Source organism: Etheostoma spectabile, chromosome 6, assembly GCF_008692095.1.
Source record: "Etheostoma spectabile isolate EspeVRDwgs_2016 chromosome 6, UIUC_Espe_1.0, whole genome shotgun sequence".
Classification (NCBI taxonomy): Eukaryota; Metazoa; Chordata; class Actinopteri; order Perciformes; family Percidae; genus Etheostoma; species Etheostoma spectabile.
Window position 1 is genome coordinate 8,582,569 of NC_045738.1, and position 15,319 is coordinate 8,597,887.

The following is a 15,319-nucleotide window of genomic DNA, read 5'->3' on the forward strand; positions in this document are numbered from 1 at the left end:
TGTGTGTGTGTGTGTGTGTGTGTACTCGCGCGTGTGCGTGCGTGCGCCCGATGGACAACAAATGAGAAATGTATAAGACAGAATGTCAGAAAGAGGATATAGTGAAGTTGATGTTCATGTGTATTTATTATGGTGTCTAACACTCAGCCTGGACCAGCAGCAAGTGCAACCAATGTTGGGGCATCTAGCCGTTCCCCCAGTAAGACGGTGGCTCCCCGTGCAGCAGGCTCCACTGTTAGACAGAGGTATGTGCACATACCCACACGTACACACCAAACACTTTATCCAGTAGACTGATTGGTAAAGTCTTCAATAAGTGCATACAGATGTGCAACATACCTGAATAAATGGGTACAGCAAACTAATGAATGAAGATCTTCCATGTAGGACTCAAGGCTCACTGAATTGCTTGAGAATGAAATTGATGTTTATTATTGGCTATGGTCATCCCAATTCAATTTCAATTCAATTTTATTTAAAGTATCAATTCATAACAAGAGTTATCTCAAGACACTTTACAGATAGAGTAAGTCTAGACCACACTCCAAAATTTACAAGGACCCAACAGTTCTAGTAGTTTCCTCCAGAGCAAGCAACAGTGCGACAGTGGCGAGGAAAAACTTCCTTTTAGGCAGAAACCTCGGTCAGACCCAGGCTCTTGGTAGGCGGCGTCTGACGGGCCGGTTGGGGTTAGTGGAAATAACAAAAATAGAAAAAATAGTAGTTTGTAGCAGTTCAGCCCAGAATTAGAATTGCTTTGTCAGAATCAGAATTTTCCCCATGTACATAGGAAATTGATTTGGTAATGCAGTGCAGAAAAACAGTAAAGTTTAAAGGTTGAGTTCAAAAGTTTAATAAAGTTGAACAAGAATTTTATAGAAGAATTTTATAGAGTTAAGAATGATAAAAGTCACCAAATGTCAACCCATTTGAAGAAGCATCAATGGTCTTGTGGCAACTCGTGGTCTTGTATACCAAGGCACCTTATTAATTTGTTTTTCCATTCATTTGTCACGCATCTGTATGTCGCCCATGCCCACCACTGTGAATTGAAGACATTATTATATAAGTAATGTGGTCATCGCAGCCCATACACCATCTCAATAATTATTTGACATATACCCCCAGCATTGACCCCGCTTACTCGTCGTCATACTCTTACGAGTGATTAATGATTTTCAGATAGCCCTTCCCTTTATTTGTTTTGGGTGCCCTCTGTAGATTAGAGCAGCTGATAGATGTTGTGCTTTGGGCGTAATCAGTGTGTAATCAGAGGCACGCTGTTACCTCTCTCATTATTACCCATTACTATCCACCTCTTCATTACCTCATTAACCTCCGTTTAATCTCATCACGGGTAAAACAGCCATGAATCACTTCACTCTTTCATCAGCTGCTTCTGTATGTAATTACATTCAGAATTTGGTGTATAATGGCAAAGATTTGTTTTTCTTTTGATCAAAATGATTGGTCTTAAGAAACTGCTGGATGAGTAAAAGTTATCAGATTTTCACAAAATTGTGTCTGTTTTAGTTGTCTTTTTGTTTTCCTATAGAGTACTTTGTTACATGAAAAATGCACTATATGAAAGTCATATGTCATAAGGAAGCATTTCTCATGTGTGTTCCACAGGAAAGCTACCAGCAGTGGTACACGCAGCGGTGGCAGGACCACAGGATCGGCAGGTACTGGCGGCATGTGGCGCTTCTACACAGAAGACTCACCAGGACTCAAAGTGTAAGTGCAGTTTATAAAAGCAGAACATACACACTCACGAAAATATTTAGCCCCTGACATTTTTAACTTCCTCTCATAAATGTGCATAAGTCTCAGGATTTCCAACACTTAGTGTTATATGTGTTCATCAAGTAGAATGGTAGGAATGTTTAATGGCAGGAAATTGGGCAAACGTGCGTCTGTGGTAAAACAAATTATCACTGAGCGGTGGATCAGCTTGATTTAGGTGTGATATATAGTGTATGTATATATATTAGACACACACATAATTGTGTTTGGAAAACTCTCAACCTCAAACTTCTATTCTGCTAAAACCTCACCCCTAATATTAGAGAAGGCGTCCTGTCTCCTGGCCATAGCTGGCCATGGTTGATCAATGGTGCTGTGGTGGTTATTGAGTGTGTCTCTGCAGCAGTCGAAGGAGGGCAGACTCGCCATACAGTGCTGTATATCGAGTGCATGTTTGTTCCTGTGTTAGACGCAGGCCTTAAAGCTTCATTAAAGGATGCACTCTGAAAGGTCAACTCAATTACAGCCTTCTGACAGAGAGCGGAGCGGGCCGCTGAGGAGATGGTTGGCATGGCAATGCTGCCTCCACCCCAACCCCCACTTGGTCCCTCATTCAGAGATGAGAGCGCCTCCTTGTTTCCTAAGCTTATCAATAAAATCAGACAGTCCACTAAGACTCTCGCTCTAGTTGTGGTTGTAGCAAATGATGGGATTTTGGGTGTGTGTTAATCTGAGTGTTGATCAGTTTCTCTTTGTTGTGACAGTGGCCCCGTGCCAGTTCTGGTGATGAGTTTGCTCTTCATTGCATCAGTCTTCATGCTGCACATCTGGGGGAAGTACACCCGCTCTTAAACGCCACCTGAAGACCTCTGACCCTGCACCTCGTCTTTTTAACACATTGGACCTGGACCAAACAACAAATGAACAACAATCTCACTCCCCTGGTTCCCTTCTGCACTTTCACTACAACACCCACAGACATACAAGACACACAAACTTGTTTTTTTATTTAACCATTTCAGTACATGATCATCATCTACATTGATGTTGGTATCCACCCTGTTGCTTTTGCCCTTTCTGTGTTTTTAAGATCTGAAGGGGTGAACAGGAGGGAGTCATGCCCATCTCAGATGAAATGTCTTAGTTTGGATGTGTGTATGTGGCCCATCGCCAAGCAGCAGTATGTTCCTGCCAATGCTGCAAAAAGGTTCCGTGCAGTACCCAAGGACATTGTTGTTTACAGGCCCCAGCAAACATTTCCTCTTGTAGCCTGAAGTGCATTTTTTGTTAAAAGCATTTGTACAAATGTAATTGTAATATTGTACAATAAAAATGTAAAAATCAATGTGTGTTAAAATGTACCCTTATTGTGTTCTGAAATATAACGCTGTTTTGTTTTTTTAAAACATTTCAACCTGAGTGAGCCTGTTTAATGAGAAAAGCCCAAACCATATTTTCAGTTACAAGTGGGTTAATATTCTATCTTTGTACCTTCTATAACTACTACCAGACTACTGAAAGCTGTACACTTTAGCAAAAGCTTTTCATAAACCTTTGTTTCAACGTAAAATGCTTTCAGAAAGAAAAGGATTATGACAACCACATAACTGATAAGTGTTACATTGCAGTTTGATTTCTCACTTAAAGCTTAATGCTTGATTTAAAACAATTTTTAGTAACTTGCAGATTATTTGACCTGATGTTTTTGGCTTAACTCAATATTATTTGTTCAATCTTAGATGGCACCTAAAACCACATAATAGTGTAATTAACCTTGTCCAAAACTGATCCTGTCATCCTATGGTTCAACAAAATTACACAGCACACACATACTTCAAAGCCTCCTATTTTCATGAGCAGAACAGCTCAGACTTGTCTATACATGTATACCAGCTGCTTCAAATTGATGCTTGTCTGGATGTAAGTGTAACTTTTCAGTATGCTTACCTCTATAGAGGTTCAGAGGAATCAACCTCCAGGCATTGTCCTCACCAGCAGTACTGAAGAATTGCAGACAGGTCAAATTAGTTTTTGAAAAGTGGCAAGTCTTCATAGTGCCAGAGTAATACAAAGGCGTTCACATCAGGAATTATATCTGATGACATAAATGCCAAATGTTAACAATATTTAGTTATATATTCATAGGTTTTTTTTTCACATGGCTGGTCATTTGAATCTCGATTAAGTGCACCTAGGAGAATAGAGCATAACAATCAGCAGCTATATCCAAAACACAAAAAAATAATTTTTCTTGAAATCATTCTCTAAAGAACATTCAATCAAGAAGTTCCTATGACACTTTCTTTGAGCCAAAACTGGCTTGCCATTGTTGTTTATATTAATATAAATTCTTCTCATACCGCGTTTAGGTTTTCCTGTAAAATCACTCAGAGCCTCTTCATCATCTTCATCTAAATTATGCCCATGTGTTTTTCTGTCTTTTCCTAAGGGGGGCGCTGCAGACTATTTTCTGAACAACACTGGCTGAGAGAAAATCAAGATATAACTCTGTCATGACTGAGGGAATGCATGAACACATGTTTTGTTTTTACCTAATCTCATTATCATAATACTGTAACATTTTGTATAGCCACACACCATCTGTTTAGTACTCAAATGCTTCATAACCAGTTAATTATTTTTGGATGAAAATCATTATCATAGAGCTGAGCTGAACAAAAGTGAATGATTAGAAACGGTTTCAGATTTGATTTGGCCACATTAAATCAAACAGTGTGGAAGAATTTATGACATGATGCCCAGTATGTTCAATGCTGTAAACTGCTGGCTGGGTGTTTTGTAGTTGTTGAAGCAGTTTTAGCCCATCCTGCATCACCAGGTTACCTGTGTTGAATATGAATGTGTGTGTGTGTGTGTGTGTGTGTGTGCGTGCGCCTTGTGTTAAACGAAGCATTCGGATCCTGTTCATTAATTCATTCTGTTGCTATGGCTTTGCTTTCCCATAGGCTTCCAGTGTTCGAGGCAAACTCAGGCACAACTGCCACATCACTCTCCCTCTCGTATCTGTCCCCCCCCCCCCCCCCCCCCCCCCCCCCCCCCACACACACACACACACACTAAGGCCCAATTCATGGTGGCACAACACGGCAGTAAGCCAGAATAATTCAACATAACAATTAAATATGAAGGAGCTGTGTCAAAGCTGTCCCTCAGTGTTCAGGAGTCAAACAGGCCCAGGCAGCACGTGGAGCGCTCCACACTGCAGCAACCTGTAGTTTCAAACTCCTCTTGACACTGTCTATACTAGTCAACTCCCAGAGTTCATAGGGTTTATGTTTTGGACACACAAACACATGAATAATGCTCTTAACACACTCTGTATGTAAGCACTCAAATGTTTTCTATTTAGATTTTTTTGAACTCTCGTGGTCTCCAGTTTGTGCTTGTTGGTTTTAGATATGTGGAAACTAATTTGTTGCTGGTGATTTGACACACCTAGTAAAGTTAGTTTAAATGTTGGATTTTATCGTAAAGAAGGTGGTTTGCCAAGATCTTTCGAAGTTGACAACAATCATTAAGTCAGAGTTAGTGTGAAACATTTCGTCACTGCATCTTACTAAACTATGTGTTTCCTTTAATTCTTCGGCAATCACTCAATAAACATATACTAATATTCACACAGGGTGTATCAGATACAGCAAAAAAGAGATTTCGTCAACGTGCACGTTAAAAGCAGAACTTATATCTGTCTACTCTACATAAATTATCCTGAACATCCACGCATGAAATGACGTTTGTCTCGTGGAAAGAAAGAGATAAGTGTGAGATGGGAAGAAAAAAGAGAAAGAAAAAAAAAGAAGCCTTCTTCAGAGTGCTTCCTCTCTGTGTCTTTTTCACAAGAAACCCATATCCTGTGAAAAAACCGCACGCTTTTACAAGGGATGGCCCCTTACATAGAGAGAGGTGCGAAAGCACATGTGCTACACGCATGCATGCACGCACGCACACACACACATACACACAATTTAGGAGACCTGTAAATAGGTCACATGTATTATGTTTTACATAGCACATGCTGCTCTGTGGTTTAGCAAAAAAAGTTAAAAATGTTTAAAGGTGCTGACACAAGAAGATTGTTGAGCATCTGTCGTCCTATTTTGCACGGTCGCAACTTGTCGGCCCTCAACGGCTTTTTTCTGGCCGATTGTTGAATCGTCTTCAGCGCCTTCGGTAAAGGCTCTGACACACCAACCCAATTATCAGCCATCAGACAGTGGCAAGGTCAGTGACTTGAGTCTGTTTGGTGTGTTTCGTGCCGTCGTCAGTAGGAAGAGCCGTCGGCATCCATTTTGGCCGATGTGACTTGTTGAACGGAGCAAACAACGCCGGTATCTTCTTTATTATTACTAGTTGTGACAATGACAACAACGACCCTTCTTGACTACTATCAGCACTCTCTGATGAAAACAATGACTGACTACATTTGCTCTGTGTTTACTAGGTCTAGAGAGATGTTCCGTCATTTCGGATTACATTTTTTGGGTGACCATAAAGAGAATGGAGAATCTCCTCTCACACAGGTGCAGAATGTACACGGTAGTTGGCCGTCAACTGTAGTCTTTGCGGTGTGTTCAAGTGGAACTTTTTGGGCAAGACACAGCCTACATGAGGAGATGTGAGACGCCACAGTTGGCCTTGGTAGCCACCAACCCTTTGCTGTCTGTTTATTGTGTCAGTAGACTTGGTCTTTCTCTCTCCCTTTCTATGGCTAATTCCCTCTCTCACCCATCCATCACACGTGTTTATGCTGAGAGATGTAACGCCCTGACGGTAAACAAAGCTAGTATATCAGGTGCAGCAATGGTCTCAGGATTTGAAACTCTTCTTTCCTTTCAAAGACTGTGCAGAATATTCCTTCTTTAGATGAGTGTGAGTGCCCAGTCATGCTTGCACGTATGTCAAGTGTGTATGTGTGTATTTATGAACAGATCATATGGTTGGTAAAGCGTGGAAAGAATTGACAGGCGGGTGGAATCGATCAACGCTCACCAAACAGGTGAATCCTGACAATGTCCCCAAAACTGAGTGCTGGTAAAGGGGATGCAGGGACACCTGTGACGAGATCTACACTGTAGTACTGTGGTAGTAGGAAAAGCTGTACATCAGCCCGTTAGCGTGATCTGTCTAACAACATATGGTAGTAGCCTGTACAAGTATTGGCAGTGGTGGAATTAGTAGTAAGCTCCCTTACTTGAGCAAAAGTAGCATTAAAATAATACAAAATACTTTATTTAAAAACAAAATCATGCATTGTAAAGTCAATAAAGGTACATAGAATAAAAGTCTTGCTTTAGTGTCAAAATTAAAAGTACTTTCTTCAGGGAATGGTCTCTTTAAAGTGAACTTACAAAAAGTACTAAAATAATATGGTGGTCCATGTGATAGTAAAACTGATCCTTTTACAAAGTTGTGGTACGTTTACTCCATGGTGAAGTGCATCATATTTTACAAACTTATTGAATGTTTTGCTTGAACAATTGTTACCTATAAATGTAGTTTGGTAAAAATTTAAAAGATCTCTACTTTAACTTTCACAGTCATATAAAACAGCTTTTCTCAACAACATACATTCTCTACCTTTAATTGCAAAATTGCTTTTACACAGCTAATTTCTGTACCATATTTATGTATTGCTTTTATTGTGAATTTTAAATTGCTGTATACTTTTTTTGCTCTGTAAACTTATGTTTGTATACATTTTTTAGTACCAAAGTACAGTACCTAAATAAATGTACATAGTTTTATTCTTCCCGTCTCTGAAGATCAGCACATTGAAGAAAGGTGTGCAGCATATCAGACATCTTTAAATCTTTTACATTCTTTGTGAAAGTGCGTTCATGCTGGTCCGGTCACTGTGATCAGGCAGTGATTAGTCAGTAGAATAGCAGCCAATTAGTGCAACACTCTGTTAATGGCCAGTGATCAGTAGCAGGTTTGCTGAGAGGTGAGAGCATGTTCACTGTAAAATTATCTGACTCCATATTCTGCATCCAGACCACATGGCTGCTGTCATATGAACTGTGTAGGTCAACTCGCTCAGAAGGGACACTGGGACACTGTGTGTGCGTGTGTTCGTGAGTGCGTGTGCCAACTAGAGGCTCCCTGATTTTTCCTAACCTCTCCTTCAGCAAGAAATAAGAGAGTCAGATTCAGAGCCAAGGCTGAGTCTGCTATCCATCAGTACCTCATCTCTCGCACTATAATCCTGTATGTGACACGCACTCACCTTGTGTGCATGTAAGATGAAGAGCATGAAACCGTTCAATTCTAAGGTAAAACTCTTATGGGAACCATTAAACCATTATCGTAGTGTTTTTATCTAGTTACTACACAAGTAGCTCCATTATACTATTCACCACTGTCAAAGATCAAATTCTCAGTTCTCAGACGTTGTATGTATGTTGTATGTTGTATGTTGCAGCACGGTGGCCAAGTGGGTAGCACTTCTGCCTCACAGCAAGAAGGTTCTTGGTTCGAATCCAGGTCGTTCCGGGCCTTTCTGTGTGGAGTTTGTATGTTCTCCCCGTGTTTGCGTGGGTTTCCGTGGGTACTCCGGTTTCTTCCCACCATAAAAGACATGCATCCTAGGTAGGACTACAGTTGAAAACTAGCCAATTGGCTAACACTGGTGCATTTACAGAAATGTTCATTAATGTGCATTGTCCAAATAAATAAATAAAATGTCTACACTCTTACCATTTGCAGACAAATACAAATTACAGCCATTTATCAGAGTTCCACTTTTTCCCCACAGTGTTCGCTCCACTGAACAACACAATAGTGGACAAAACAGGATAAAATCAAATCAGGTCTACTTGTTCTAAAATGATATGCAAATACGAAAAGCATTAATAGGAAGCTTACATTTAAATGTTTATATCAAAGACACAAAGATAAAAATGCATGAGATCCAGTTCAGATAAGAAACAAGAGAAGCAAAAAGAACAACAAATATATCACAGCATATAGGACATAAAGACAAACAGAAATAAGAAAGAAATGTATCAACAACAAAAAAATAGACTAGAAGTTGTTTAGAAACAGTCAATAGGTAAGTTAAATAGAACTGGAAATTCATATCTTGAAGAAGGATATGGCTCCAACAGTTGCGGTTGAAGCACAAAGGAAAGAAAACAAATATACAGAGAGCTGACAGAAATAAAGGCTGAGCAAAAGCAAGAGGTAAAACAACGAGAGAAGAAGAGAATGTGCTGGATAGATATATGAGTAACTACAGGAAGATGGAAACAGGTGGAGACAATCTATGGTAGAAATTTAACAGGTCTATTGTGATATGTGCAAAGAACTTAAAAGAATGGAACAAGGCCGAGTCTAAACTAAAGACAAACATGAGCGCTGACTTAAAACCTTAAAGGAGATGGAGAGGGAACCAAACATGATGAGAACATTTTTTGATTCAAACAGCGGAATATGCTATAAATGTCAAACTTGAGTGAGTGTGTGTGTGTGTGTGTGAGTGTTTGTGTGTGTGTGTCTGTGTGTGTGCGCATGCGTAGGGTAGTGGGATAAGGAGAACCCCAGGATGGAGGCCACGTTGGTCTCTGTGACCTTTTCACACACATCCCCTTCCATCAGCAGCGATGCCACGTCAGGGCCTGGTGATGCCCCGTGTGACTACCACAGGCCAACTGGGCTGTTATGTCAGAAGAATGTGTCCCCCCCAACACCCCCACCCCAAAACCCCCTCATCACTAACTGCCAGCCTGCACCCTCAGGGACGGTGGCCACTGCTGGACTAATTTAAGGAGGAGGGAGGGGGTGACAGCGCTGCGCTGAGTGTCTCAGGTGTCAGCCTTGTGCTGTCTAATATTAAAGGCACTTGGAGTGTGTGTGTGTGTGTGTGTGTGTGTGTGTGTGTGTGTGTGTGTGTGTGTGTGTGTGCGTGTGTGTGTGTTGTTTATGTACAGTGTATTTTTAGTGACTGTATTTCCACTCCTTGTGCAGCGCTCCTTGTGCTTCAGGGCAGCAACAGAGGGGAGAGGTGAGGAAGAGAGAGGGAGGCACTGAAGCTGGGGATCACCTGGCTCCTGTATAATAATCATTCTCACTAAAATGTAGTGATGTAGCGTCTAAAAGATATTCTAACCATGTTTTCAGTTTATTTCAGCACGTAACTGTTTGTAAATGGTTGCAATATTTATTAAATTAATTTTGCATTACAGTCTAAAATAATGCTGGGACGATTTTCTTTTATTTCAGCCAAACATTATAAACACACATTATTAGGAGAACTAGTCAAAATGGTGAACATAGGCTTTCTTTAGAAGTTTTTTTTAAAGACACAGTGAAGACCTTTCATTTCTGAGTCGTATTTATCATGTTCTTGGCTTGTTCATCTGTGCTGCGCTCCTAAATTGAATATATCCTACATTACATGAAAAGAAACAAAAATTCTGTGATGAATATTCTGAATGTGAAAGAGCAAAATGAAGTGTCTAAATGTGCTGAATGAGATGAAATATTTAATTTTGTCTCCAAGAAAATGATCCTGTCAGATCTATGGTCTTGGCAGGAATGTGTGTGTTTACAACAGTTGCCTGGATTGGATGTGGTTAGTGGTTACCTCCTAATTTCAAGGGAACATTTATTCTATTGTTTAATACAAGATGTTTCATTAATACATGCCAGCCTTCAGAATATCCCTGTTTCTCTCTCTCTGCTCTGTACACTACAGGCGTGGTGGTTTTGTGGTTAATGATTTAATAAGCTTTCCACAGAATGAGCGTCAGAGCTGCAGTGCTGATGAATAAGGAAGGCCGGCTTCATATACAATGTGAGTAGCCTTCAGTCACATGTCTGGACAGACATGGTACATGACTCTTGTTGACTTTAGTTTATTTCATGTCGCGACTTTCAAATAACTAATAAATAACATCACTCACTGAATAAAGTATTGAATGATTTAACATCATCCACCTCTGCTGCTATGCTTCCCATTCCACTAAATGCTTTCCTTGTAAAGGCCACTCGGGGGCAGTGGGGAAAAAGCTGTAAACAAAACACACAACACAGACCAACATTAACATTCATTGGAAGTTGTTTGTGTCAAATCTAAGTTTAATATTCACTCTCCTTTTAGCTCTATTTTTGGTCTCCACCAACTCCAATAGCTCTTCAACCGCTAAATGCTCCATTATGTTCACCAGCTAGTTATCTGTCGTGAACAGTTCCATTTTGTGCTAGGTAGGTAGAATAACGTAAGGCAAGGCAAAGCAGGTAGTATTCTACACAGGCAGAACCATATTTCTTTACTATCTCATCCACCATGGGCCCCGCAGGATCATGTGACTTTGTACTCTGGTTACCCATAACCAAGAGTGGAAGTACTTCTCTTACACTACAATATAGTTGTCACTATAAGGCTTAGTTTCAACACGACAAACTTTGTATAACCCTGAACAGCTCCAACTGTTTCTTGTAGATTTTACCATAAAATCTATGTCACACCTGCGTTGGAGAAATTCTCAGAAATATATTCGTTTCCTGTTCAGAAATACCCCAGAATGGCCACAACCCTAATTTCACAAATTGTTAACAAAAACATCCCAAAAGGCACCAAGTTACTTAGTTCACTTCAATATTTGTTTCAGCTAACAATAATGATAAACACTTCCCCTTTTCGTCACTTAATTGTTTAGAAAATATTCATCAGAAAAGTCAAATCACTGTCTAATCAAGTCATTTAATTTTGATCTTACCCTTGCTGATTGTCCTACAGTTTCAACAAAAATCAACTTCAGTATTAGAAATGAGCAATCATTTAAACAAAGGCAACATGAAAAAGAAAGGTCTTCCGCATTGATTGAAAAGAGCTGAGAGTTGCGGCAGACCTGCAGTTTTCTGGGAGTTTGTTCCAGATACACAGTCTGTGAACGCTGCTTCCCCTTGTTTAGTTCTTACTCTGGAGACAGAAAGCAGACCTGTCCCAGACAACCTGAGAGGTTTGGGTGGTTCATAGTTCAGTAGCAGATCAGAAATGTATTTTGGCCACAAACCGTTTAGTGATTTATAAACCAGCAGAAGTGTTTTGAAATTAATTCTTTGAGGCACCGGAAGCCAGTGTAAAGACTTCAGAACTGGAGCAATGTGATCCACTCTCTTGGTCTTAGTGAGGACTCGAGCAGCAGCGTTCTGAATCAGCTGCAGCTGTCTGATTATTTTTTTAGAGAGACCTGTAAAGACACTGTTACAGTAGTCAATTTTACTGAAGATAAAAGTATGGACTAGTTTTTCCAAATCTTGTTGAGACATAAGTCCTTTAACCCTTAATATATTCTTAAGGTGGTAATAGGCTGACTTTGTAATTGCCTTAATGTGAATGTGGAAATTCAGGTCTGAGTCTATGACTACACCAAGATTTCTGGCTTTGTCTGTTGTTTTTGGCATTGTTTGAAGCTGAATGCTGACTTTCAACCGTTCCTCTTTTGTTTCAAAAACAACCACCTCAGTTTTTCCTTTTTAATTTAATAAGAAAGTTCTGGCACATCCAGTCGTTAATTTGTTCAATGCACTTAGTCAATTTTTGTATTGGACTATAGTCCCTTGGCGATAAGGTTATGTAAATTTATATGTTGTCCGCATAGCTATGGTAACTTATTTTGTTGTTTTCCATAATCTGAGCCAGTGAAAGCATGTAGATATTAAACAGAAGAGGCCCCAGGATGGAGTCTTGGGGAACTCCACACGTCATATTTGTATGCTAAGCTGCATAGTTACCTATAGACACAAAGTAATCCCTATCCATTAAGTAGGATTCAAACCACTGAGCCAGAAAGGCCAAACTAGTTTTTCAGTCGGTCTAGTTGTGGTCGACTGTATTAAATGCAGCACTGAGATCAAGTAATTCTAAAACTAAAATGTTGCCACTATCTGTGTTAAAGTAGATGTCATTAAAGACTTAACAAGAACCGTCTCAGTGCTGTGGTGTGGTCAAAACCCTGACTGGAAGGCATCAAAACCATTGTTTAGTGACAAGAAATGGTTGAGTTGTTGAAAAAACGCTTTTTCAACAATTTAACTTGAAAATGGAAGGTTTGATTTTGGCCTATAGTCTGGATTGTTCTTTTTTAATAGTGGCTTGATGACTGCAGTTTTCAGGACCTGCTGGAAGATACCTGAGAAAAGAGACGTGTTTACAATCTGTAGAAGATCAGAAGACAAACAATTTGAAAAAAATTTGAAAACGCCCCTTTGGTAGAATATTGAGGCAACAGGACGAGGTTTTCAGATGTTGTATAATGTCTTCCAGGTTTTTATGGTTGATTGTATGAAATTGTGCTATATTGGAATTTGTTTTGCCTGGACACTGTGACAACCCATATCCTGTACTTGATATGGAAGCACTGACTCTTAGTCTAATTTTCTGAATTTTGTTTTCGAAGAAGGAGGCAAAGTTATTGCAGGCCTTGGTAGATAAAAGTTCAGATGATACTATTTTACTGTTTAAATTATCTACAAGCTCAGTGACTGAGACCCCAGAGAGGGCAGGTGTGGAAAAGCTGAATTAATGATTCATGGTGTTTTCAGTGGTATATTATTTTCTGATTATCTTTGTTTTGACACTTTGGGCACCAAGATAGTGCCGTTAAAGAAAACACAGGAATGATCAGAGAGAGCAATGTCAGTCACCACAATCTTGTAAATGTTTAGACCCTTGGAGATGATCAAGTCCAGAGTGGGCCCCTTATTGTGTGTGGGCTCTGTCATATGCTGAGTCAGTCCATAGTTCTCAAAAACACAACACAGTGCTTTTGTCCCTCTATCCTGAGGGTGGTCAACATGAATGTTAAATCACCCGCAATGATTACACAGTCAAAGTTAATACAAATTATAGACAGCAGATAAAGTAGGTTTATCAGAAGTGTTTTTGCTGAAAACAGCTGCCTGTTGCATCTGGAACTGACACTGATGAGAACCGAAAACCAAAACAATGAGCTGAAAGACACTATAAAGGTTGGTTGGTGTATGTGTTTGTGTGTGTGTGTGTCTTTTCAAAATGTACTTTCATTCATAATTCTCCTGCAGCCGATGTTAGTGCTTTTCTAACCTCTCACCCAATGCCTTCCTGATCTCTTTCTCTCTCACTTGCCTAAATGCAGGGAATTCCATCATAATGCTTAAATGTAAATCGTGAGTGTTTAGGGAGCTTCTGTATGTGTTTGAGATCATACACATGTCAAGGGTCCAAGCAATAGAGTGGATAATAAGTAACGACAGACCACTCCTGCAGTAGTAATTCTCTGATAGCCTTGGGGTGAGGTGTGGGTTTGGGGGGGCTTTGGTGTGCTGGGAAAAAAACTGATAGGAGCTTATTCTTATTCTATTACATGCACTCTTGTTCCTTGCTTTCCCTATTTCCTCTGCCTTTCTTACAGTACCATGCAGTACAACACTGTAAAATACTCCATTATAAGTAAAAGTCCAGCATTCAAAATCATACTTAATGTAAAATAAAACTATATAATTTTATTTAATGCTCCATTGTGTAATGTTTGGAGTTGATTCTTAGCAAAAAAAACCTTTGTTCTTTTACAAATATGTGCCCATTCATGTGTAATTACTTCCACCAACTAATCACTAAACACTAAGTATTCTCGTAAGCGTAGAATCTGCCACTCAGGATCATTCAGAATACATATGAGCGGCTTGCTTGTGTGTATTCTGCAATGTTGCGCCTCCATCTTTAAAATACATTTGCCAAAGAGGGTCATACTTCCTCATTTTGCGCTTTTACACTGTGATGAATGCCAGGGGGAGATTACTCGATCTGCTGGCAGGATGGAGGATCACGCTTATAATTTACTAACATTAGCTTGCATTCGTTAGGGAACCTGATAGCTGATGTTAGCAATGGAATGGTACCAAAATAACAAAAACATAAAACTATTATTACACTGGAAGGAACACTTCTTGGAATAATACGGCCACCGCAGAAGTTAAAATGTGATCAGAATGGAAGGGGCTAGAAAGTAATATTCAGTTGTTTGTCATATACAATTTCACTGCTAGATGGGAGAACTTCTTACACAATGTAGCTTTAAAGTATCAAAAGTAAAATGGCATCTGTAAGTGATATATTGTTTAAACTGATAATGCGTCAATGCATAAGTAGTATTTTTACTATACTGTTGTATCTGTACTGTATTCTGTATACTATTGTAGCTAGTTGAGGTGAGGCTAGTTTTTTTGTAGATTACTCGGTATACAGTTTGTTAAGTAGCATAAACTAAAAATACTCCAGTACAGTACCTGAGTAAATGTACTTACTTACTTTCCACCACTGGTTTCCTCTTCCTCATCCTTTTAGCTCACCCACTCTGGGCTCCTGCTTACCCCTGATGTTCACTAGTTGTTTGCATAAATAAATTGATGAGAAGAAGAACAGGTAAAACAAACGCAAAGATACAATCTGCTGGGGGGAAAAATGCAGACTTGCAGATTTTTCTCACAGAGATTTGTCAGGGTGAGTGATGCGTAGGGACAGTAAACATAAGTTAACATGAGAACGGGAGCAGGAGTGTGTGTGTGTGTG

At 39.7% G+C, this 15,319-nt stretch overlaps 2 protein-coding genes across 2 annotated transcripts in view; one reads left to right on the forward strand and one right to left on the reverse strand.

Moving 5' to 3' along the window:
* Positions 1 to 3,087, forward strand: part of sec61b (SEC61 translocon subunit beta) — a 3,655-nt gene extending 568 nt beyond the window's left edge. Inside the window, exons 2-4 of the mRNA XM_032518241.1 lie at positions 148 to 245; positions 1,633 to 1,737; positions 2,511 to 3,087. Of these exons, the coding sequence (XP_032374132.1) occupies positions 148 to 245; positions 1,633 to 1,737; positions 2,511 to 2,598 (291 nt within the window). The 3' untranslated portion in view covers positions 2,599 to 3,087. The remainder of the gene's footprint in view (positions 1 to 147; positions 246 to 1,632; positions 1,738 to 2,510) is intronic.
* alg2 (ALG2 alpha-1,3/1,6-mannosyltransferase) overlaps positions 1 to 15,319 on the reverse strand; it is a 75,005-nt gene that overhangs the window by 7,335 nt on the left and 52,351 nt on the right. The gene's annotated exons all lie outside the window — the stretch shown is intronic.